Source organism: Salvelinus alpinus, chromosome 6, assembly GCF_045679555.1.
Source record: "Salvelinus alpinus chromosome 6, SLU_Salpinus.1, whole genome shotgun sequence".
Taxonomy (NCBI): domain Eukaryota; kingdom Metazoa; phylum Chordata; class Actinopteri; order Salmoniformes; family Salmonidae; genus Salvelinus; species Salvelinus alpinus.
This window is the reverse complement of record NC_092091.1, coordinates 15,518,477-15,543,294: the sequence shown is the minus strand read 5'-3', so window position 1 is coordinate 15,543,294 and position 24,818 is coordinate 15,518,477. Positions and strand designations below refer to the sequence as shown.

Genomic DNA, 24,818 nt, shown 5'->3' with positions numbered 1-24,818 from the left:
AGTCAGAGAGGAGTCTTGGTAACTATTTCTACAAAACACATGTTTGTAAAGCATTAAGAATGTATCGATAACCTTAATGCATTTACAAAGGCTGTTAAAATAATCATTAGCTGTTCACAACAGGTGTGAAAAAAAGAAAAGAGAAAATTTGGATTACCTCTGTGGTATTGGTCCTCATCCAGGGTTGATGATAAATGCCTTCTTGAATCTGGATGGGTCTGGGTGTTCTCATCCCCACTGAATCTAGATGGGTCTGGGTGTTCTCATCCTCACTGAATCTGGATGAGTCTGGGTGTTCTCATCCCCACTGAATCTGGATGAGTCTGGGTGTTCTCAACCCCACTGAATCTGGATGGGTCTGGGTGTTCTCAACCCCACTGAATCTGGATGGGTCTGGGTGTTCTCAACCCCACTGAATCTGGATTGGTCTGGGTGTTCTCAACCCCACTGAATCTGGATGGGTCTGGGTGTTCTCATCCCCACTGAATCTAGATGGGTCTGGGTGTTCTCATCCCCACTGAATCTGGATGAGTCTGGGTGTTCTCATCCCCACTGAATCTGGATGAGTCTGGGTGTTCTCAAACCCACTGAATCTGGATGAGTCTGGGTGTTCTCAACCCCACTGAATCTGGATGGGTCTGGGTGTTCTCAACCCCACTGAATCTGGATGAGTCTGGGTGTTCTCAACCCCACTGAATCTGGATGAGTCTGGTGTTCTCAAACCCACTGAATCTGGATGGGTCTGGGTGTTCTCAACCCCACTGAATCTGGATGAGTCTGGGTGTTCTCAACCCCACTGAATCTGGATGGGTCTGGGTGTTCTCAACCCCACTGAATCTGGATGGGTCTGGGTGTTCTCAACCCCACTGAATCTGGATGAGTCTGGGTGCTGTCAACCTCACTGAATCTGGATGGGTCTGGGTGTTCTCATCCCCACTGAGTCTGGATGAGTCTGGGTGTTCTCAACCCCACTGAATCTGGATGAGTCTGGGTGCTGTCAACTTCACTGAATCTGGATGAGTCTGGGTGTTCTCATCCCCACTGAATCTGGATGGGTCTGGGTGTTCTCAACCCCACTGAATCTGGATGGGTCTGGGTGTTCTCATCCCCACTGAATCTGGATTGGTCTGGGTGTTCTCAACCCCACTGTTTCCTACACTCTTAAAAAAAAGGTGCATTCTACAACCTAAAACAGTTCCATGTCAAACCCTTTCCATAGAGGGTTCTACATGGAACCCAAAATGTTCTACCTGGAAACAGAAAGAGTTCTAACTGGAACCGGAAAAGGTTATGAAGAACCCTTTTGGAACCCTTTTTCTTGAGGCTCAGCCCTTAAAGGTGAAAGGTATGAGTAACATCTGTTATCGTGACATCATGGTTTGGGACATTCACTCAATTGATCAGATGATCGACATAACCTTTCATCAGCCAGCTGTTCGTTGAAGTGTAAAAAATGATTTACTGGGGTGATGTATTCAGGTACAGGATGCACACTATAACCAGTTGGACACCAAGACATTGCGAGAGATGCTCGTTTTCCTTATACCTAGACACTGTATCTGGAGCCCAATTCCATCCTGGTGAAACCATAGACATAATCATAACACATGCCATATGTTCACACAAACATGGCAATTCAGTTCAAATAGCATCTTCAATGGACAAGTACATTTTCCAACCAGAAAAAGAGAGAGAGAGTTGGAGAGTGAGAGAGTGAGCTAGGGGCTCCAATGTCAAGAGACAGGCTTTCATCCAAGGTGGTTGTAAAGTGAATCTAGAGGCTGGAGCAAGTATCTCAACCCCAGGCCAAAAGAACCATCCCACCCCTCCGAATGTGGGAATGTGGTTTTCTCTGAAATGCTCATAACCACCACCCACCCCCAGACTCTCGCTTGTTGGGAAGACGCTTGTCTCCAAACTGACTGCACGCAAAGGATGTCTGTTGGCTGGGGCACTGGGAAATGGGGGTGGATAAGATGGAGGACGGTGGGGTGGGGTGTGGTCCCATGGTCCCCAGCGGGCGTAGCATGAAAGGAGAATTTGATACAAAACTAACATTCACAGTGCGTGTGTGTGTGTTCACATCAAATCTCCGATTTCTAATAGACCTCCACCATCTGTTCCGTGTTAGATGCAGGTTCATCATGTAGAAGTATTGAGTAGCAGATAGAAAGGAAACTTGTACTCTGAGTTGGGTGAGTTGAGTTGAGTCAGACTTGACAGTCAGGATCATGTTCAGCTCAATTGAGCTCCAGCTCTGATGTAATGCAAGACGGGTGGCACCAGTATTTACACTCCTTCGGATACTCAAAAACAACCCACACGAATATTTGGAATATCATTCAAGCAGGATACATATACAGATTCAATATCTGTGTTTTTAGCACCAAAGTGGATACGTTTGACAAGAGAGCGTGTCAAGACAGTTTACTCAGTGCAAGACTGGCAAGTCAGTTATTTTACCAACTGAACTGAGAAGTTAGCTATTTAGATTATTTGCTAACTGTTTTTATTCAAAACAACGAGATGGCATGGAGACTGTTGAATATGGCAGAGGCTTGGAGACTGTTGAATATGGCAGAGGCATGGAGACTGTTAAATATGGCAGAGGCTTGGAGACTGTTGAATATGGCAGAGGCATGGAGACTGTTGAATATGGCAGAGGCTTGGAGACTGTTGAATATGGCAGAGGCTTGGAGACTGTTGAATATGGCAGAGGCTTGGAGACTGTTGGATATGGCAGAGGCTTGGAGACTGTTGAATATGGCAGAAGCTTGGAGACTGTTGAATATGGCAGAGGCTTGGAGACTGTTGAATATGGCAGAGGCTTGGAGACTGTTGAATATGGCAGAGGCTTGGAGACTGTTGAGTTGAATATGGCAGAGGCATGGAGACTGTTAAATATGGCAGAGGCTTGGAGACTGTTGAATATGGCAGAGGCATGGAGACTGTTGAATATGGCAGAGGCTTGGAGACTGTTGAATATGTCAGAGGCTTGGAGACTGTTGAATATGGCAGAGGCTTGGAGACTGTTGGATATGGCAGAGGCTTGGAGACTGTTGAATATGGCAGAGGCTTGGAGACTGTTGAATATGGCAGAGGCTTGGAAACTGTTGAATATGGCAGAGGCTTGGAGACTGTTGAATATGGCAGAGGCTTGGAGACTGTTGAATATGGCAGAGGCTTGGAGACTGTTGAATATGGCAGAGGCTTGGAGACTGTTGAATAAGTCAGAGGCTTGGAGACTGTTGAATATGGCAGAGGCTTGGAGACTGTTGAATAAGTCAGAGGCATTGAGACTGTTGAATATGGCAGAGGCTTGGAGACTGTTGAATATGGCAGAGGATCAATAATAAGAATAAAAGCACTTCCTCCCAGCTGCCAAATGCACTGAGGATAGGAAACATTGTCACCATCGATAAATCTACGATAATCGATAACTTCAATAAGCATTTTTCTACGGCTGGCCATGCTTTCCACCTGGGTGCCACAGGGCTCAATTCTCGGGCCAACAATTTTCTCTGTACATATCAATGATGTCGCTCTTGCTGCTGGTAATTATCTGATCCACCTTTACACAGACGACATCATTCTGTATACTTCTGGCCCTTCTTTGGACACTGTGCGAATAAACCTCCAAACGAGCTTCAATGCCATACAACACTTCTTCCGAGGCCTCCAACTGCTTTTAAATGCAAGTACAACTAAATGCATGCTCTTCAGCCAATTGCTGCCTACACCCTCCTGCCCGACTAGCATCACCACTCTGGACGGTTCTGACTTAGAATATGTGGACAACTACAAATACCTAGGTGTCTGGTTAGACTGTAAACTCTCCTTCCAGACTCACATTAAGCATCTCCAATCCAAAACTACATCTAGAATTGGCTTCCTATTTCGCAACAAAGCCTCCTTCACTCATGCTGCCAAACATACCCTCGTAAAACTGACTATCCTACCGATCCTTGACTTCGGCGATGCCATTTACAAAATAGCCTCCAACACTCTACTCAGCAAACTGGATGTAGTCTATCTCAGTGCCATCCATTTTGTCACCAAAGCCCTATATACTACCCACCACTGCGACCTAAATGCTCTCATTGGCTGGCCCTTGCTACATATTCGTCGCCAAACCCACTGACTCCAGGTCATCTATAAGTCTATGCTAGGGAAAGCACCGCCTTATCTCATCTCACTGGTCACCATAGCAACACCCACCCGTAGCCCGCACTCCAGCAGGTATATTTCACTGGTCAGCCCCAAAGCCAACACTTCCTTTGACCGCCTTTCCTTCCAGTTCTCTGCTGCCAATGACTAGAACAAATTGCAAAAATCACTGAAGTTGGAGTCTTATATCCCAGTCTCTAACTTTAAGCATCAGCTGTCAGAGCAGATCACTGTACCTGTACACAGCCAATCTGTAAATAGCACACCCAACTACCTCATCCCCATATTGTTATTTATCCTCTTGCTCTTTTGCACCCCAGTATCTTTACTTGCACATCATCATCTGCACGTCTATCACTCCAGTGTTAATGCTAAATTGTAATTGTTTCGCCTCTATGGCCTATTTATTGCCTTACCCCCCTACTCTTCTACATTTGCACACACTGTACATATATTTTTCTATTGCGTTATTGACTGTACGTCTGTTGATGTGTAACTCTGTGTTGTATCACAATTGCATCACAATACCAGGAAGCCATTGCGAGTGTACCCATGAGTTTACCATTCAAATTGCTAGGGTTAGAAAGGTTCCAAGCACATTCTATTCATTATTTTCCTAGGAGTTTTGCATGTAATAGCTCTTAACTACAGGACTGGACACAAACAAGCTGAACAATGCTGGAGACAATTTGTGCCTATAATGTTGGGTTTCCTTCGCTCTTGAGAAACACTCATTACTGCAACCATCTATTTACAGCCAACGAGCTAGTCACAGCTAATACTATCTTCCATTGGCTGTCTGAATGCTCTGGCAGCTACAACCTGTTATATATCCTTATTGGATGTCAACATTATGTCATATCCTCTCATTTGTTGCCTTAACTTACAAAGGATCACAACTTACAAACGTTTTCTTTGTCTGTGAACATAGCGGAACATTTGTTTCCTGGAAATATTTAAAATATTATATCCCTGTAAACATTCAAAACGTAATGGTAAACTGAGGATGAAGTAGTATGACGTCATATAGGGGATGAATAATATCTACAGCAAAACAAGCAATGATTAAATATATCTTACTTCAATGAGGTTTTGTTTTACAAGGCCAATAACTTTATTCGCTTCAGATATAAGCATTTTGATTAGTAAAACGGTCTATTGTTATTGGGTCATGCTGTCAGGCCAAATGAGGTCTGTTAAAATAACTCACTAGCATATTTTGAACAGACACCCAGGCCAAAGAATTAATGTGTACATTGACATACAGCACATTTTAATGTTTTGGGCGGGGTCTGCCTTTTTCTCATAGTAAGTGAGTGTGGTTAGCCGTTGGACTCTCATGTTAAAGCCAAGTTAAATGAGTGTGTGGGTATGCAATAGCATTAAATCAATTCAATGACACACTAAAAGTAGCACGTATAACTTGCAAAGCACATTGCCGTAGACTAGATGGTATAAAGGCTGGTTAGTTCTGCTACGTTAAAGCCAGGAGACCTTCAGCCACGCACACATGCACACGCGCACATGTGGCCACACACACGCACACACACACACGAGCATAAGACGTACCAGAGATGATCAGACTTACACATTCAGATCAGTTTTAATGTAATATATTTAAGGCTATACCCTCCCTCCATCGTTCTCTCCTCCCTCTTCCTCCACTCCCCTCTCCTTCCCTACTCTAATCACTCTGTTGTGGTGTTAGTTTGAGCTTGGTGGTGGTTTCTCCTCCCTCACAGGAAACTCTCTCTCTCTTTAACTCTCTTTCTCTCTCTCTCCCTCTTGCTCTCTCTTCCTTTACACTATATAAGTGTGGTGGTTGGATTGTGTGTCCGACAGAGTAAAGGAATACTAGAGTGTAGGACAGATGAAGAGGGGCACAATTCCTGTGCCCCACCCCCTGCCCCCTTCCCCCCTCTCCCCGGGATTGGCTGATGTGATGGTCACCGTGCAGGATCTACAGGTGAGAGATCTCTCTGATTCGTCAGATTCCGACATTTCTCTCACACAAACCACATAATATAAAAGGAACAAAAATAGCTTTTACTAAACAGCTTTCAAACTAATGGCACAACAGCAGCGTGAATGTTTTTGTGCCTGTCAAGGGGCTGTGTCTGACCAATAGCTCTTAACTACAGGACTGAACACAAACAAGCTGAACAATGCTGGAGACAATTTGTGCCTATAATGTTAGGGTTTCCTTCACTCTTGAGAAACACTCATTACTCATTAATAGGTATTTTTTTAAGTTATGTTTTTGTGCCAGTCAAGGGGCTGTGTCTGAACTGGAATGTTCACCCGTAGGCTGCATTTAGACAGGCAGCCCAAATTTCAGATATTTTTTTTCACTATTTTGTCTTTTGACCAATCAGATCAGAATATGAAAAATAAAAGATATTATGTGATTGGTAAATTACTGAAAAAAATATCAGAATTGGACTGGCTGTCTAAACACAGCCTTACAATACTGCACAGTACAAGTCAGTCACTGTGCCTTAGACAGCGCTGGTTTCTACCCCATCTTTTCATGTTTGCCATCTTTGTTCATGTTCACACTTAATGACGAACATAAAAGATACATTTCAAAGTTTAGCGGTGGGAGTGAGGCTGGCGAGACAAGCATGTTTAACTGTGGAATTAAATGACATTACAACCCCTATAAAACATCCATTTTGTTTAGGGTTGCCTATTTTTCAATCTTCTCTTCACATAATTAAAACTGAACAGTAAGAATGCCTCCTATAGAGATGAAAATAAGAGGCCTTTGGGGGGAGAGTTAGATACCTGAATACCTGAGGGGATTTTGGCTCATGGATAAAGCGCTTCTCTGGCTCTGGGATAATAGTGACGAGGGATGAGTTATGCCCCCACACGAGCAGAGAGATGAGCCAGACACGCTGCAGGACTGACAGATTGTGTTGACAATGTTTGGGCTGCTTCCTGTCGGTTCACCGCGGGGTAAAGGTTCTGGCACAACCTGAGGTGTTGCGTTATATGTGTTTCTCTCTGCCATACTCTCTCTTTCTGTGCCCTCTCTTTCTATTTGCTATCATTTTCTTTCTTTCTTTCTCTCTCTCAATGTATTTATAAATCCCTTTTTACATCAGCAGATGTCACAAAGGACTTTTACAGAAACCCAGCCTAAAACCCCAAACAACAAGCAATACAGATGTAGAAGCACGGTGACTAGGAAAAACTCCCTATAAAGGCAGGAACCTAGGAAGAAACCTTGAGAGGAACAAGGCTCTGAGTGGTGACCAGTCCTCTTCTGGCTGTGCCCAGTGGAGATTATAAGAGTACATGGCCATTAAGGCCAGATCGATGACCAGCAGGGTCAAATAACAGTGGTTATAGAGGGTACAGATCAGTACCTCAGGTGTAAATGTCAGTTGACTTTTCATAGTCGAGCATTAAGAGGTTGAGACAGCAGGTGCGGCAGAGAGAGAGAGGGAGAGGGAGGGTCGAAACAGCAGGTCCGGTGAACAGGTCCGGGTTCCATAGCCGCAGGCAGAACAGCAGAAACTGGATCAGCAGCATGACCAGGTGGACTGGGGACGGGGACAGCCAGAAGTCATCAGGCCAGGTAGTCCTGAGCAATGGTCCTAGGGCTCAGGTCCTCCGAGAGCGGAGAGAGAGAGAGAGAGAGTGATAATAGGAGAATAAGAGGCAGCATACTTAAGATCACAAAGGACACCAGATAAGACAGGAGAATTACACCAGATAGCACAGAGTGACCCTAGCCCCTCAGCTGTTTTAGCCATTCAGCAAGGAAGGATCCACCTCAAAACAAAACAGTACTGTAGATTAGCTCAGCATTTCTTAATCCCCCTCTCCCAGTACCCCTGGCAATGTCGGGTGCTGTTACAACATATTTTGAAATGTACTGTTTTAAAGGCCCATGGCAGTCAACAAAAATACTTTTCATGTGTTTTATATATATTTCCACACTATGATGTTTGAATAATACTCTAAAATGGTGAAAATTATGTTAATTCCCTTTTAGTGTAAGAGCTGTTTGAAAAGACCGCCTGAAATTTCTGCCTGTTTTGGTGGGATGGAGTTTTGGCCTGCCGGTGACATCACCAGGCGACAATTTAGTCAATAGACCAATAAGAAAGAGAGTTTCAAACCTCTACCAATAACAGCTACTTTTTAGTTTTCTACTCCCCTCTCAGAACACTCCCAAACAGTCCTAGCAAAATTCTTGCTTGAGAAATTGCTCTTTACTAACTAAACAGTCAAAGTAAGGTACTTAATTGCTACCCAAAAAGTATTTGATAGTGAGATAAAAACATCTGCATGTTACCTTTAAGGGATACTTAGGGATTATGACAATTAGGCCCTTTATCTACTTCCCCAGAGTTAGATGAACTTGTGGATACCATTTCTATGTCTCTGTGTCCAGTATGAAGCATGCTAACACATAACCATAGACTTCCAGACAATGCGCTAATGCTAGTTAGCATTGGCTTGCAAAACTACCTCTAACTTCCTTCATACTTGCACAGAGACATAATAATGGTATCCACAAGTTCTGACTGATCTGACTGATTTTGCCAAAATCGAACTATCCCTTTAAATGAACAGTGAAATGGAATAATATTTTGTCACTATATCTCCTACAAATCACTTTAAGTTCACATTTGAGTTTACAGTCAGAGTTCTTGGTCCAATAGATGTTCCAACATCTTTAAACACTAAGTGAGGTATGCAGGGATGAATTGTAGATGAGCTGTCATTGGCTAGAACAGATACTTAAAAACAGTTCAGTTTTAGAAGTTGTTGATGTTGGTCAGATGGCTTCCATGTAAACCACAGTCATCAACAAAATCTTATCTTAATTGCTACCAGATAGGTCTGCGGGTTCCGGGCAGGAAGATAAATCATTCAATTTGACAGTCTGCCAAACTTACACGCTTCTTCCAATATACAACTGTGGTTGCTTGTCTCCTCTTGGAAAAGGCCATTTTAATATGTTATTATACCATATGTACACAATAACATCTGCAAAAGGCATTGAATCCTAGCAATATTTCAAAACGGGTTTCACTTAGTCAATGTTAGTGTTATTTTTTTTAGGGGGGATAGATCAGCTTTAATCTTGCAGTTAGATTGTGGCTTCTATCAATGTAATTGTCTGCATCATTTCCAATCCCCCAAATATATTATTTTATATATATATATATATATACACTGCTCAAAAGAATAAAGGGAACACTTAAACAACACAATGTAACTCCAAGTCAATCACACTTCTGTGAAATCAAACTGTCCACTTAGGAAGCAACACTGATTGACAATACATTTCACATGCTGTTGTGCAAATGGAATAGACAAAAGGTGGAAATTATAGGCAATTAGCAAGACACCCCCAATAAAGGAGTGATTCTGCAGGTGGTGACCACAGACCACTTCTCAGTTCCTATGCTTCCTGGCTGATGTTTTGGTCACTTTTGAATGCTGGCGGTGCTCTCACTCTAGTGGTAGCATGAGACGGAGTCTACAACCCACACAAGTGGCTCAGGTAGTGCAGCTCATCCAGGATGGCACATCAATGTGAGCTGTGGCAAGAAGGTTTGCTGTGTCTGTCAGCGTAGTGTCCAGAGCATGGAGGCGCTACCAGGAGACAGGCCAGTACATCAGGAGACGTGGAGAAGGCCGTAGGAGGGCAACAACCCAGCAGCAGGACCGCTACCTCCGCCTTTGTGCAAGGAGGAGCACTGCCAGAGCCCTGCAAAATGACCTCCAGCAGGCCACAAATGTGCATGTGTCTGCTCAAACGGTCAGAAACAGACTCCATGAGGGTGGTATGAGGGCCCGACGTCCACAGGTGGGGGTTGTGCTTACAGCCCAACACCGTGCAGGACGTTTGGCATTTGCCAGAGAACACCAAGATTGGCAAATTTGCCACTGGCGCCCTGTGCTCTTCACAGATGAAAGCAGGTTCACACTGAGCACATGAGCACATGTGACAGACCTGACAGAGTCTGGAGACGCCGTGGAGAACGTTCTGCTGCCTGCAACATCCTCCAGCATGAACGGTTTGGCGGTGGGTCAGTCATGGTGTGGGGTGGCATTTCTTTGTGGGGCCGCACATCCCCTCCATGTGCTCGCCAGAGGTAGCCTGACTGCCATTAGGTACCGAGATGAGATCCTCAGAGCCCTTGTGAGACCATATGCTGACACATGCACATTTGTGACCTGCTGGAGGTCATTTTGCAGGGCTCTGGTAGTGCTCCTCCTTGCACAAAGGCGGAGGTAGCGGTCCTGCTGCTGGGTTGTTTCCCTCCTACGGCCTCCTCCACGTCTCCTGATGTACTGGCCTGTCTCCTGGTAGCGACTCCATGCTCTGGACACTACGCTGACAGACACAGCAAACCGTCTTGCCACAGCTCGCATTGATGTGCCATCCTGGATGAGCTGCACTACCTGAGCCACTTGTGTGGGTTGTAGACTCCGTCTCATGCTACCACTAGAGTGAGAGCACCGCCAGCATTCAAAAGTGACCAAAACATCAGCCAGGAAGCATAGGAACTGAGAAGTGGTCTGTGGTCACCACCTGCAGAATCACTCCTTTATTGGGGGTGTCTTGCTAATTGCCTATAATTTCCACCTTTTGTCTATTCCATTTGCACAACAGCATGTGAAATGTATTGTCAATCAGTGTTGCTTCCTAAGTGGACAGTTTGATTTCACAGAAGTGTGATTGACTTGGAGTTACATTGTGTTGTTTAAGTGTTCCCTTTATTTTTTTGAGCAGTGTATATATAACTTCCGACTTCAACTGTAGTATGTATGAGCTGGAAGTAGAAGCCTAAGTGTTGTTGTCCATTAGTTTACTTCAATCAGAGGAGGGATGGTAGGTAAGGGGAAAAAAATATAGAAGGAAAATATATTTAAAATGTATATATATATATTTTAAATATATTTTCCTTCTATATTATTTTCCCCTTACCTACCATCCCTCCTCTGATTGAAGTAAACTAATGGACAACAACACTTAGGCTTCTACTTCCAGCTCATACATACTACAGTTGAAGTCGGAAGTTTACATACACTTAGGTTGGAGTCATTCAAACTCATTTTTCCACCACTCCACAAATTTCTTGTTAACAAACTATAGTTTTGGCAAGTCGGTTAGGACATCTACTTTGTTCATGACGCAAGTCATTTTTCCAACAATTGTTTACAGACAGATTATTTCACACATAATTCACTGCATCTCAATTCCAGTGGGTCAGCAGTTTACATACACTAAGTTGACTGTGCCTTTAAACAGCTTGGAAAATTCCAGAAAATGATGTCATGGCTTTAGTAGCTTCTGATAGGCTAATTGACATAATTTGAGTCCATTGGAGGTGTACCTGTGAATTAATGTTAAGGTCTACCTTCAAACTCAGTGCCTCTTTGGTTGACATCATGGGAAAATCAATAGAAATGTCTGGTTCATCCTTGGGGGCAATTTCCAAATGCCTGAAGGTACCACGTTCATCTGTACAAACAATAGAACGCAAGTATAAACTCTATGGGATCACGCAGCCGTCACACCGCTCAGGAAGGAGATGAGTTCTGTCTCCTAGAGATGAACATACTTTGGTGTGAAAAGTGCAAATCAATCCCAGAACAACAGCAAAGGACCTTGTGTAAATGCTGGAGGAAACAGGTACAAAAGTATCTATATCCACAGTATAACGAGTCCTATATCGACATAACCTGAAAGGCGGCTCAGCAAGGAAGAAGCCACTGCTCCAAAACTGCCATAAAAAACAGACTACGGTTTGCAACTGCACGTGGGGACAAAGATCATACTTTTTGGAGAAATGTCCTCTGGTCTGATGAAACAAAAATATAATTGTTTGGCCATAATTATCATCGTTATGTTTGGAGAAAAGATAGGGAGGCTTGCAAGCCAAAGAACAACATCCCAACCGTGAAGCATGGGGGTAGCAGGAGGGAGTGGTGCAATTCACAAAATAGATGGCATCATGAGGAAGGAGAATTATGTGGATATATTGAAGCAACATCTCAAGACGTCAGTCAGGAAGTTAAAGCTTGGTCGCAAATGGGTCTTCCAAATGGACAATGACCTCAAGCATATTTCCAAAGTTGTGGCAAAATGGCTTAAGGACTACAAAGTCAAGGTATTGGGGTGGCCATCACAAAGCCCTGACCTCAATACTATAGAAAATTTGAGGGCAGAACTGAAAAAGCATGTGTGAGCAAGGAGGCCGAACATGACTCAGTTACACCAGCTCTGTCAGGAGGAATGGGCCAAAATTCACGCAACTTCATTGCCAACAATTTGATGGCAATGCTACCAAATACGAGTTAATTAACTGTATATAAACTGCTGACCCACTGGGAATGTGATGAAAGAAATAAAAGCTGAAATAAATTATTCTCTCTACTATTATTCTGACATTTCACATTCTTTAAATCAAGTGGTGATCCTGACTGACCTAAGACTTTTTTTAGTAGGATTACATCTCAGGAATTGTGAAAGATTGAGTTTAAATGTATTTGGCTAAGGTGTATGTAAACATCCAACTTCAACTGTGTATACATTTTATGGACAGTATATTTAACATTAGTTATAGTTTGTTTGTCCTCTCCCATCTATCTCTGAAGACCATCCAGTTTTGATTTCTAGCTGCCATATATTTTTCCACTGTGCTGTGATGTTTCACAAAAGTTCTGAACCTTTCTATTCTCATAGTTTCTACAGATCGTAAATTTAAAATCATTTTTTCCCCTAAGAGTATAATTATTGTGAGGGTGTTGATGAATGGAAAAATGCGGAGTCAGGTGCAGGACACAGATATGAGTATAGTCCAAAATTTGACTCAAAAATAAAGATAATGCTCCAATAAGGAAAACACAAAATATCCAAAGCACAAGAACACGAACCCACATGACAAACAATAACGCACAAAACAGAGAGGGAAGCCAGAGGGTTAAATAAGGAACATAATTAATGGAATAGAAATTAGGTGTGTATGATGAAGACAAAACCAAACGAAAATGAAACAGGGATCGGTGGCGACTAGAAAGCCGGTGACGTCGACCGCCGAACGCCGCCCGAACAAGGAGAGGGACCAACTTTGGCAGAAGTCGTGACAATTATATTATTTATTAATTGACTATGACTTTTCAAATCAACCAGCAGTGCTATTTGTATAATTTTTCAGCCATTCTTAAAAATGTGACCAAAAACAAGCTACAAATGGGCAGTACCAAAACTAGTAGGTAGGAAAGCAAAGGTAACTGAACTAAATGTATATCGCCCCGTAGCACTCACTTCTGTCATCGTGAAGTGCTTTTAGAGGCTAGTTAAGGATCATATCACCTCCACCTTACATGACACCATAGACCCACTTCAATTTGCTTACCGCCCCAATAGATCCACAGACGATGCAATCGCTATCGCATTGCACACTGCTCTATCCCATCTAGACAAGAGGAATACCTCCGTAAGAATGCTGTTCATTGACTATAACTCAGCCTTCAACACCATAGTACCCCCAAGCTCATCATTCATCTCGGGGCCCTGGGTCTGTACCCCGACCTGTGCAACTGGATCCTTGACTTCCTGACGGGCCGCCACAAGGTGGTGAAGGTAGGAAACAACACCTTCACTTCGCTGATCCTCAACACTGGGGCCCCACCATGGTGGATGCTCAGCCCATCCTGTACTCCCTATTCACCCATGAATGTGTGGCCACGCACGCCTCCAACTCAATCATCAAGTTTGCAGATGACACAACAGTAGTAAGCCTGATTACCAACAATGATGAGAAAGCCTACAGGGAGGAGTTGAGGGCCCAGATAATAGGAAAATAACCTCTCCCTCAACATCAACAAAACTTTAAGATTTGTGTGTATTGTTGTGAATTGTTAGACACTACAGCACTGTTGGAGCTAGGAACACAGGCATTTCACTACACCCACAATAACATCTGCTAAATATGTGTATGTGACCAGTACAACTTGATTTGATTGGAAGTGATCTAATGATTCTGTCTCTACACAGCAGAATATGCAAAGCTGGGATGGTGTATCCACCATATACAGTATATAACATTCTAGTGGTTGCAAGAATTTTGTATAATCATTTAAATTGAAAGACTCTAAGTTTTGAATCCGGCATTGTTTTGTGTATCAGTTCAAAAACCATCAACAATCTCCTCCCAACTATTTTGAAACCTGTACGGTGCAGCTGTACATTTTTTGGTCCTTAAATGAAACTGGTATACCTTTTAATTAATCTATCACACTTTTCTTTAGCCAATTTTGGTCTTAAAAGGGGTGGCAGGTAGCCTAGATGATAGAGCATTGGGCCAGTAACCGAAAGGTTGCTGGATCAAATCCCCGAGCTGACAAAGTAAAAATCTGTCATTCTGCCCCTGAACAAGGCAGTTAACCCATTGTAAATAAGAATTTGTTCTTAACTGACTTGCCTAGTTAAATAAAGGTTACATATAAAAAAAAATGCAGGGCTAACAAACAAGTTCCTTACCTTCTCCTCTGTCCACTTGCCTCCTCCATTTTTGTGGTAATGCTGCAGTTTGTTGTAATTTTGGATAGAGAAGACATTTCCATATATTTTGCATGTGAATACGTGTGACATAATTCCATCAGTCCTATTTATGATATAATTTACAAATGAAGCATGTGTGTTTAGTGAGTCCGCCAGATCAAAGGAATTAGGGATGACCAGGGATATTCTCTTGATAAGAGTGTGAATTGGACCCTTTTCCTGTAGTGCTAAGCATTCAAAATGTAACGAATAATTTTGGGTGTCAGGGAAAATGCATGGAGTAAAAAGTAAAAAAACATCTTTAGGAATGTAGTGAAGTAAGAGTAAAAGTTGTCAAAAATAAAATAGTACAGATACCCCCCCCCAAACTACTTAGCTTGTACTTTGTAGTATTTTTACACCACTGGGGTGGGCCAAGTACAAGTGCTGATTCACTCATCGAGTAGCAGAATGGAGTGCTCAGGCTGGGGTGTAGGGTTTGAGCATAGGTGGAAGGTAGCGAGGGGCAGTTCCTCTTGCTGTTCCATAGGTAAGCACCATGGTCTTGTAGTGGATGCCAGCTTTGACTGGAAGCCAGTGGAGTGTGCAGAGGAGCGGGGTGACATGAGCGAACTTGGGAAGGTTGATAACCAGGCGGGCTGCAGCATTCTGGATAAGTTGCAGCGAGGAGCCCAGCTAACAGCAAGTTGCAGTAGTCCAGACGGAAGAAGACAAGTGCCTGGATTAGGACCTGCGCCGGTTCCTGTGTGGGGTAGGGTCGTACTCTACGGATGTTGTAGAGCATGAACCTGCAGAAGCGAGTCACTGCTTTGATGTTTGCAGAGAATGACAGGGTGTTGTCTAGGGTCATGCCAAGGTTTGTTGCACTCTGGGAAGGCAACACTGTGGAGTTGTCAACCATGATGGAGAGGTCTTTGAGCGGGCAGGCCTTCCTGGGAGGAAGAGCAGCTCCGTCAAGTTGAGGTTGAGCTTGAGGTGGTGGGCTGACATACAAGTTGAGATATCAGAAGCAGGGAAGGAGAAAAGTAGTTGAGTGTCATCCGCATAGCAATGAAAAGAGAGACCATGTGAGGATATGACAGAGGCGAGTGACTTGGTATATAGAGAGAAGAGGAGAGGACCTAGAACCGAGCCCTGGGGGACACCAGTAGTGAGAGTATGTGGTGCAGACACAGATCCTCTCCAAGTCACCTGGTAGAAGCAGCCTGCCAAGTAGGATGCAATCCAAGAGTGTGCAGAGCCTGAGACGCCTAGCCCTGAGAGGTGGAGAGGAGGATCTGAAGGCAGCAGATAGATCTAGAAGGATGAGAACAGTGGAGAGAGAGTCAGCTTTGGCAGTGCAGACAGCCTACGTGACACAGAGAAGAGCCGTCTCGGTTGAGTGACCTGTCTTGAAGCCTGACTGGTTAGGGTCAAGAAGATCGTTCTGAGAGAGATGATGAGAAAGTTGATCAGAGAGATCACGCTCAAGTGTTTTGGAAAGAAAAGAAAGAAGGGATACAGGTCTATAGTTTTTGACGTCAGATGAGTCGAATGTTGGTTTCTTGAGGAGAGGAGCGACTCGGGACATTTTAAAGTCAGAGGGGACGCATTCATAGGTCAGGGATGAGTTCACGAGGGAAGTGAGGAATGGGAGTTCTCCAGAGATGGTCTGGAGAAGGGAGGAAGGGATAGGATCGAACGGGCAGGTTGTCGGGCGGCCAGACCTGACTTGTCGCAGGATTTCATTTGAAGAGAGAGGGGAGAAAAAGGTCAAGGCATAGAGTAGTTCTGTGTGAGTGCGACCAGTGGATGAGTAGCGGATGTCGTCAACCTTCTTTTTAAAGTGGTTGACAAAGTCGTTAGCAGAGAGGGAGGAGGTGGGAGGGGGGTTTATGGATTAAGGAGGGAGGAGAAGGTGGGAAATAGTTTCCTAGGGTTAGACGCAGAAGCTTGGGACAGTGCGAGTCATAGGATGCGGAAAGGGAGGAGAGTAGGGTCAATGAGGCAGAAGCAGGATAGAAGAGGAGAGAGTAGTGGGAGAGAGAGCAAAGATTGTGACGGCGCACGATCATCTGGGTAGAGGGTGAGTGGTTAGGGGTGGAGGAAAGGGAGACAGAAAAGGAAACAAAGTAGTGATCAGAGAACTTGGCGGGGTTGCAGTGAGATTAGTAGGCGAGCAGTCTCTAGTAAAGAATGAGGTCAAAAGAGGCAAGGAGGGGAAAGAGAGCTTTTACCTGGATTTGTGGAAAGAGCAGGTGTTCTTAATGTTTTGTATACTCAGTGTACTGGTACATAATCTTATTCCCGGCTTGAAACTCTGACTCAGGCATTTGGAAAATCAGCAGGTACAATGTTGGGAGCAGTTGTCGTTAAACAACGGTAGAAAACTCTAATATCTGGCGACATTGTACAAACATGCCTTTGAGGGATGCAGTGGCCATCCCTCTGATCAGGGTACAGCTAGATGTGGTGTGGACATGAGCAGTCTGCCCAGCTCATGGTTTAGTCAGATCCCTGGGTGTCAATTGACAAGGCATCAAGGCGTCATGGCAACATGCATGCCAACATTCTGATCTATTTGTGTATGCCTAATAAATTAACCAAATAGAAACAGAAACTCACTCAACAGCAGAAAACTTTAAGCACAGGTGCAAACAACCTACATTGTTGTACACAGTATTGGATATTCTCTAAGCCGATTAGCATTGTTGTGAAACACTATATGATAAAATGACCCCTCATCTCTCACTCACTCTGCCTCTCTTTCTCTCTCTCTCTTCCTCACCCACTCTTTCTCTCTCCATCATTCCTCTATATTGTTCACTCTCTCTCACTCCCTTTCACTCTCTGTCCTTCTTCTGTCTGTATCATTCACTATCTTACTCGCTCTCTCTCTCTCTCTTCCTTTTTCTCTCTTCAGGATGTTTGACAGCCCTTCCCATTGACCCAAGCCCCAGGATGCTCATGGTGCCCATCGGAAGTGGCCAACCTCACCACGCCGTGCCCGTGGCCTGCGCCCTCACCTGTTCCTGGCTCCTGCTGCTCTTTCATGCCGCCTTCAGCCAGAAGCCTGCCAAACTGCCCCTGGTGGGCCGCAAGCCCTTCATCGCTGCCTGGAACGCACCGCTGGACCTGTGCACTGTCAAGTACAATGTCCACACCAACCTGGAGCAACTCTTCCACATTAGTGGCAGTCCGCGGGCCGTCCACACTGGCCAGAATGTTACCATTTTCTACGCCAATCGGCTGGGCCTCTACCCTTTCTACACGGACCACAGCATCCCTATCAATGGAGGCCTGCCCCAAAACTGCAACATCAATGACCATCTCCTCAAGGCCTACAGGGATATCAACCATTTTATCCCCTCTGAGGACTTTGCCGGTCTGGCGGTCATTGACTGGGAGTACTGGCGCCCACAGTGGAGCCGCAACTGGCACAAGAAAGACATTTACCGGCAAAAGTCCCGTGAGCTGATCACACAGGCCTATGTCAACGTGACTTCATCACAAATCGAAGAGCTGGCGAGCAAACGCTTTGAGAGGAGTGCCCGTGCGTTCATGCAGAAGACTGTCCAGCTAGGGACGTTCCTTCGCCCCAACGGACTCTGGGGCTTCTACCTCTATCCGGACTGCCACAACTACAACCTGCATGAGCACAACTACACAGGCTCCTGCCCTCTGCTGGAAAGCCTGCGTAATGACGAACTGCTCTGGTTGTGGAACAGCAGCACAGCACTGTTTCCCTCAGTGGCTATCAGGAAGAGCCAAACAGACAGTGTAAGCAACCTCCATTTCTCCCAGTTCAGGGTGCTGGAGTCTCTGAGGATAGCTGGGCTCACCTCACACAGCTATGATCTGCCCACGTTCGTGTACACACGCCTGGGCTACAGAGACGAGGCAATGGCCTTCCTCACAACGGTAAGACTGCCACACTTAGTAACCCAAAGGTCTAAAATCAAATGCTTTTCATCCTACATGATCCCAATGGGACTGGTAATTCACTGATTATTAGTTGATGCTACAAAACTTTATAATGCTTTACACACAGGATCAGTTTAGACATAATTCGTTTGGCTGGGAACTATTTCTTGTTGGCATTCTTTAACCTACACTAATTTGTTTCCCTCTTAGCAGTCAACACTATTTAGAGTACTGCATCATCAGTTGTGTGCAGGCAATTCTGCTTTACCTGAGGAGACATTAGCACCATCTTGTGGCTGCTTAAATAAGTTGAAAATGTGGTGGAATTATCCTGTCTGTGTTTGTATGTGTATTGCAGAAAGACTTGATCCACACCATTGGGGAGAGTGCTGCTCTTGGTGCTGCTGGTTTTGTGATCTGGGGAGACCTCAACCTCACCTCATCCAGAGTGAGTCTGATTCTCCAGCTTTACTGTTATCTTATATAATTTGCATTATAGTTAGACCATCCAAGTGTTACACAAGCTAGAATAGAGAAGAGCCAAAGGGGCTGGCGTTAGGGCAATGAACAGCTCTGACAAAGACAAATCCTTAATTAAAGCTATGAAAATAATATTTCATTCTTTTTGGACTTATTTTTGCTGTCAACACCTCCAAATCCTGTGTACATATGTCATTCAAAATGAGGCTTTGAGAAGAAATGTAATGTTTTCCTAAATGTATTCCAAACATTCTTCCCACTAAGCATTTACCAACGGCGACCACTTTTAGGTGTCTGTTTTTGGTGCAGTCTGGACTGGCCTTGATTTCAGCGTACAAGGATGCAGATTTTTGGTCTCAACTTTATTTTGGCCAAACATAGACATCTAAGTTTGGTTCAGATTTTGTCAGGTCTGGACCAGCCTTGATTTCTACGTCCACAGATGTCTGTTCCGGACTTGCCTATATTTGGCCCAAACAGACGTTTATAATTGGTTCAGATTTGGTCCGGTCCAGATCACCCTGGAATTGGCCCAAACATAGACGTCTATAATTGGTTCAGATTTAATCCGGTCCGGTTTGGACCGCACAGTACAGCACAGTACAGCACAGTACATTGATGAAAAGTAGAGTACAGAACATTACAGTACAGTAGAGCACATTAAGGAACGGTAAAGTATAGAAAAGTAAAGTATAGTGTACTGTTTTGTACCTCACTGTACTCTACTGAATTAAACTGTACTGTACTGTACAAAACTGTACTGTATTGTACTGTACTGTACTCTACTGAATTAAACTATACTGTACTGAAGAGTACTCTCCTTTACTGTACTCTACTGTACTCTACTCTACTGAATTCAACTCTACTGTACTGTACTCAACTGTACTCTACTATACTAAACATGTGGGAGGCAGGTAGCCTAGCTTTAAGAGCGTTGGGCCAGTAACCGAAAGGTTGCTGGTTCGAATCCCTGAGCCGACTAGGTGAACCATCTGTCGATGTGCAAGACAATCTGTTGATGAGCAAGGCACGAAACACACATTGCTCCTGTATCGCCTTGTCGCTCTGGATAAGAGTGTCTGCTAAAATGTAATGTAAATATAAACTGTGCAGTACTGTGATGTTCAAACTTGTGAAACAGCCTAGACGTCTATGATTCGTTTGGACAGACCACATTTGTACTTGTTTGGGGGTGGAGCTCATTAGAATAATACCCAGCACGCTTTGCAAGTGTTTGTTTTTACATTTACAATAATGTTATACATATTATGTTGCAATCTTCATTTTGCTCATCTTTCCTATTTTAAGAGGCTTAATAAATTATTATTGTGATATAATGCAGTAATTACAGTAATTACAGTAATGCAGTAATTACAGCATAATTACTTCATTGATAATGTATGTGCAGTTGAAATTTGGCCACAGAATCAATGACCAAAAAATACTTATTTCAATATCTGTAAATGATCTCTTTTCAATGTCTGGAAAATACATATTTTTGACGTCTTTGTCCAGAAAATGTGTATTTTCTCCTTTCATTCAGCACCTCAAATGCACGTGATTGCAATGTCCAGAAAACAAGTATTTTCAACATCCGGAAATACATCCGGAAATAAGTTGACATCTGGATAACACTTATTTTCTGCATCCGGAAAATAAGTATTTTCACCTTTCATTCAGCAGATAAAATACACCGTCAACGTCTGGAAAAGAAGTCTAAAATATGTATTTTCAACTTAATTTTGCTTACTGGGTTCTCTTGAAGCTTGAGTTGGAGCTTCAAGCATTTTATAAATCTGGGTGTAAGACATACCAATGCTATAAGGAGGACAATAGTTGGTTGACAATAGCTGAAAACCAACAGAGAATAGTTATGACAGTATAGGGCAGCGCTCTCTAAAGTATATAAGGGATTATCGTGGATTGCACAATGCCCTTATTTGTTTGACTGTCTCTTCGTTCTCTCTCTCTCTCTCTCTCTCTCTCTCTAGCACAACTGCACAAAGGTGAAGTCCTTCCTGAACCAGCGCCTGGGTCAGTACATCACCAATGTGACACGGGCTGCAGAGGTCTGCAGTGACTTCCTGTGCCAGAGCAACGGCCGCTGTGTCCGCAGGGACCTCCACGCCCCGTACTACCTCCACCTGAGCGGAGACAGCTACCACATCCAGCCCTCAGGGGAAGGGGACTTTGTGGTCACTGGCTGGCACTCGCAGCACGAGCTCCAACTACTGGCCGAGAGGTTCCGCTGTCACTGCTATGAGGGACACACCGGGGAGAAGTGTGACAGCCTGAACAAGGTGGTGGAAGAAGAGGAGGATGAGGAGGGGGGAGAGGGGGAGGAGGAGCAGAGGGAAAGTGCGGCTTCACGAACTGGGAACACCCTTAGCTTGGTGGTGTTGCTCCTCCTATTGAACTTATATCCTTAGTGGGGACTGTTGTATGATGATAGCACTTTAAGTGCCATGTGTTATTTGCGGTAGGGGAGACAGAGCTTGAAGTCACTGCCATGGGAACTGCTTTCATGCAATGCTGTGTCATTTTTCAACTGGGGTCCTTCACTATAATGGGTAACACTTCACTTGACCACCTTGTCAGCTCAGGGATTGAAACTAACAACCTTTCAGTTACTGGTCCAATGCTCTAACTGCTAGGCTACCTGCCACCCTAAATGCATATCCTGTCATCAAACCTACTTTATGCTATCATTAAGCCTTACTATATATTAGGATCAATATAAACTGCGGGCTGTTTTTTGACATTTTGCCATTAGGCATGCGCTGCTCCCTTTGCCAGCAACGGCATGTATTTGCTGAGAGTAAGGTAACATCCAAGCCCTATTAATTCACACAAAACACCATCACTATTGGTAGTATTGTAAGCTCTGACAATTTAATGATATCTGGGACTCTTGCTCCAGTCTCCCCTAATACTGTGCAGTTTCATCTAGCAATAAGCTTGGTATTTCCACAATGCAAAGTTTTTAATTTTTTTAAATTCATTTGAACGGATTATCTAATTTGACTACTGGAGGAACAATAAAGTTTTAAAAAGTTCCATGGCACAGTGCAATTTGAAAAAGCCTATAACAAATTGGTGTATCTGTAACCGATGTGAAATGACTATCTAGTTAGCGGTGGTGTGCGCTAATAGCATTTCAATCGGGTGACGTCACTCGCTCTGAGACCTGAAGTAGTTATTCTTCTTGCTCTGCAAGGGCCACAGCTTTTGTGGTGCGATTGTGTAACGACGCTTCGAGGGTGGCTGTTGTCGATGTGTGCAGAGGGTCCCTGGTTAGGGGCGAGGAGAGGGACGGAAGCTATACTGTTACATATCTACATGGAAAAGTTTCCGAACCACATCACGTTCGGGCCCCGTGGCCTTCCACGGGCCCTGTTTAGTAGGCAACGTGTCAGGACCCGGTGCGAGAAACAGTCACTAATAATCGTCAGAACCCAGAAGATGAGGCAGACACAGCAGTACTAGCGATAGTGGTTTAATAAAGAACAAAATCTCCAGGCAAAGAAACTAAAACCACAATGTCCAAAAATCAAGCCAAAAAGCACAAAAATGGAAATCCTCCAAAATACTAAAGAAACTCCACAAAGTGGTAAAAAACAGCAGGGAAAAACAAACCTCAAAAGACTACTCAAATAACACACAAAACTAAACCAGAGAACCTCTGGAAAATCCAACAAGAGAAAACACTGAATAAAACAAGGCTTGGGCTGGGGCTGGGTGCTAACTTACAAACACAGAGCAAGGAACTAAGGAACACACAGGGATTAAATACTAACAAGGGAATGACCTACAGGTGCAAACAATAATTGGAGCAAGAAAAACAAAAGGTACAAAAAAGGTGCAATGGGGACATCTAGTGACCAAAAACCCGAACAGTCTTGGCCAAAACCTGACACAACGTATAGGAACATTGTGTAACAGAGGCACTATGGAGGTTGCCAGCTGTTTCCTTCCCACAACTTTTTGCAAACATTGGTGTTCAAGTTATATTTAAACTCGACATCTCATCGATTCACAGGTGTATGTTCAAAAGAACCCACAGCCTTACGTATCACTCTGACATTGAAGCTCAGGTAGGCAGGGGTTAACACTGAGCAGAAATGGAAGAGACAATGTATGTAATGTCAACACCTTTTGCCTGTCCTCCTTAGTTAGTAGTTTACTGTCGGAGAGTCAGAAGGTATTTTCTTGCAACACCAAAGTGAGTGTCTTCTACCCAGGTTACTCTTGAAATGTGTGAAACTGTAAAATAATTTTGATGTACAATTGTTATGCTAAACTGGACTGTAAAACCATTATGTATATGGACTATACGTTATTTTAATGTAAAGAACAGAAATGTTTCAAATCTTGCCAATTGTATCCATGTTGTTCTTTACCCATGCACGATGGCACTGTACAAATGTACTCCAGATCTTCTTTCTGTGAAGCACCAAGGGCTAGAGTCATAATTGACTTGGCATCAACATAAGGCATGTCAGCATTTTGATAGCCGCCAACATTTCTTTTTGGATTGCTTAACTCACTTTTTTTTCATGTTTTATGTGTATGGACAAGTGGCTCATGTAAGTAGTTCATACAATTTATTTCGTTATGTGACTGTGGTTTCACTGTAGACAAATCCATCTCAATGTGGATGATTTCATAATCTCAGCCATCTCAGCTATAGTAGCTCTGTTGTGCTTTTGCCTAGACCGCACTTAAGATTCCAAGATTGTAATCCAAATACACAAGGATTATATGCAACATATGACAAGAGTTGCTTGAATGAAAAAAATTAAAATCGATCATTTTGGATACATCAATTTGTTTGTACATTCTGCTTCAAAGCTAAGAAACTTAATTAAATGGCATTATATGGAGGCTGATATCAAGAAATAAACATGGATGACTATTTTCCAATTGACAACGTATCAATGAAGATTCTCCATTGAGAATGGTTTTTAATTGGCCCTTAGTAGCCCTTTAACAGTCCCTTAAAGTGGCCCTGAAAGTGAGCCTTAAAGTTTGGATTCTATTGCATGTGTATTTGGACATATTCCTTCTCTTACACGCAATGTGTTAGGCTGATAACTGCAGACAAACACTGATATCCTCGGCACACTCCAGAGGTCAGGGGCCTTGAAGGGCATCTGTGTTTTCCAGAGGGCAGAAACGAGATAGGAGACCAGATATCAGTAAAAGCAGCAGTTTCACAGAAATGTACAGGATCTGCTGTATTGGTTGATAGACACTACCGTTCAAAAGTTTGGGGTTAATTAGAAATGTCCTTGTTTTTGAAAGAAAAGCAAATTTTTTGTCCATTAAAATAACATCAAATTGATCAGAAATACAGTGTAGACATTGTTAATGTTGTAAATGACTATTGTAGCTGGAAGCGGCTGATTTTTAATGGAATATCTACATAGGTGTACAGAGGCCCATTATCAGCAACCATCACTCCTGTGTTCCAATGGCACGTTGTGTTAGCTAATCCAAGTTTATCATTTTAAAAGGCTAATTAATCATTAGAAAACCCTTTTGCAATTATGTTAGCACAACTGAAAACTGTTGTTCTGATTAAAGAAGCAATACAACTGGCCTTTTTTAGAGTGGTTGAGTATCTGGAGTATCATATTTGTGGGTCTGATTACAGGCTCAAAATGGTCATAAACAAATAATTTTCTTCTGAAACTCGTCAGTCTATTCTTGTTCTGAGAAATGAAGG

At 43.5% G+C, this 24,818-nt stretch overlaps 1 protein-coding gene across 1 annotated transcript; it reads left to right on the top strand.

Annotated features, from left to right (window-relative positions):
- The first annotated feature begins 5,876 nt into the window (after nucleotides 1-5,876).
- Nucleotides 5,877-24,692, top strand: LOC139578212 (hyaluronidase-4-like). The gene is made up of 4 exons (XM_071405531.1): nucleotides 5,877-6,133; nucleotides 17,610-18,607; nucleotides 18,969-19,058; nucleotides 21,082-24,692. The coding sequence occupies exons 2-4, from the start codon at nucleotides 17,648-17,650 to the stop codon at nucleotides 21,517-21,519; spliced, it is 1,488 nt and encodes a 495-aa protein (XP_071261632.1). The 5' UTR covers nucleotides 5,877-6,133; nucleotides 17,610-17,647; the 3' UTR covers nucleotides 21,520-24,692.
- The last annotated feature ends 126 nt before the right edge of the window (nucleotides 24,693-24,818 follow it).

What these genes read in the sequence shown, in the direction of transcription:
- LOC139578212 (XM_071405531.1), top strand. Translation starts at nt 17,648, where the DNA reads ATGCTCATGGTGCCCATCGGAAGTGGCCAACCTCACCACGCCGTGCCC. An exon ending in CAATGGCCTTCCTCACAACG is followed by an intron (nt 18,608 to 18,968) that starts GTAAGACTGCCA and finishes TGTGTATTGCAG; the next exon opens with AAAGACTTGATCCACACCAT. An exon ending in TCAACCTCACCTCATCCAGA is followed by an intron (nt 19,059 to 21,081) that starts GTGAGTCTGATT and finishes CTCTCTCTCTAG; the next exon opens with CACAACTGCACAAAGGTGAA.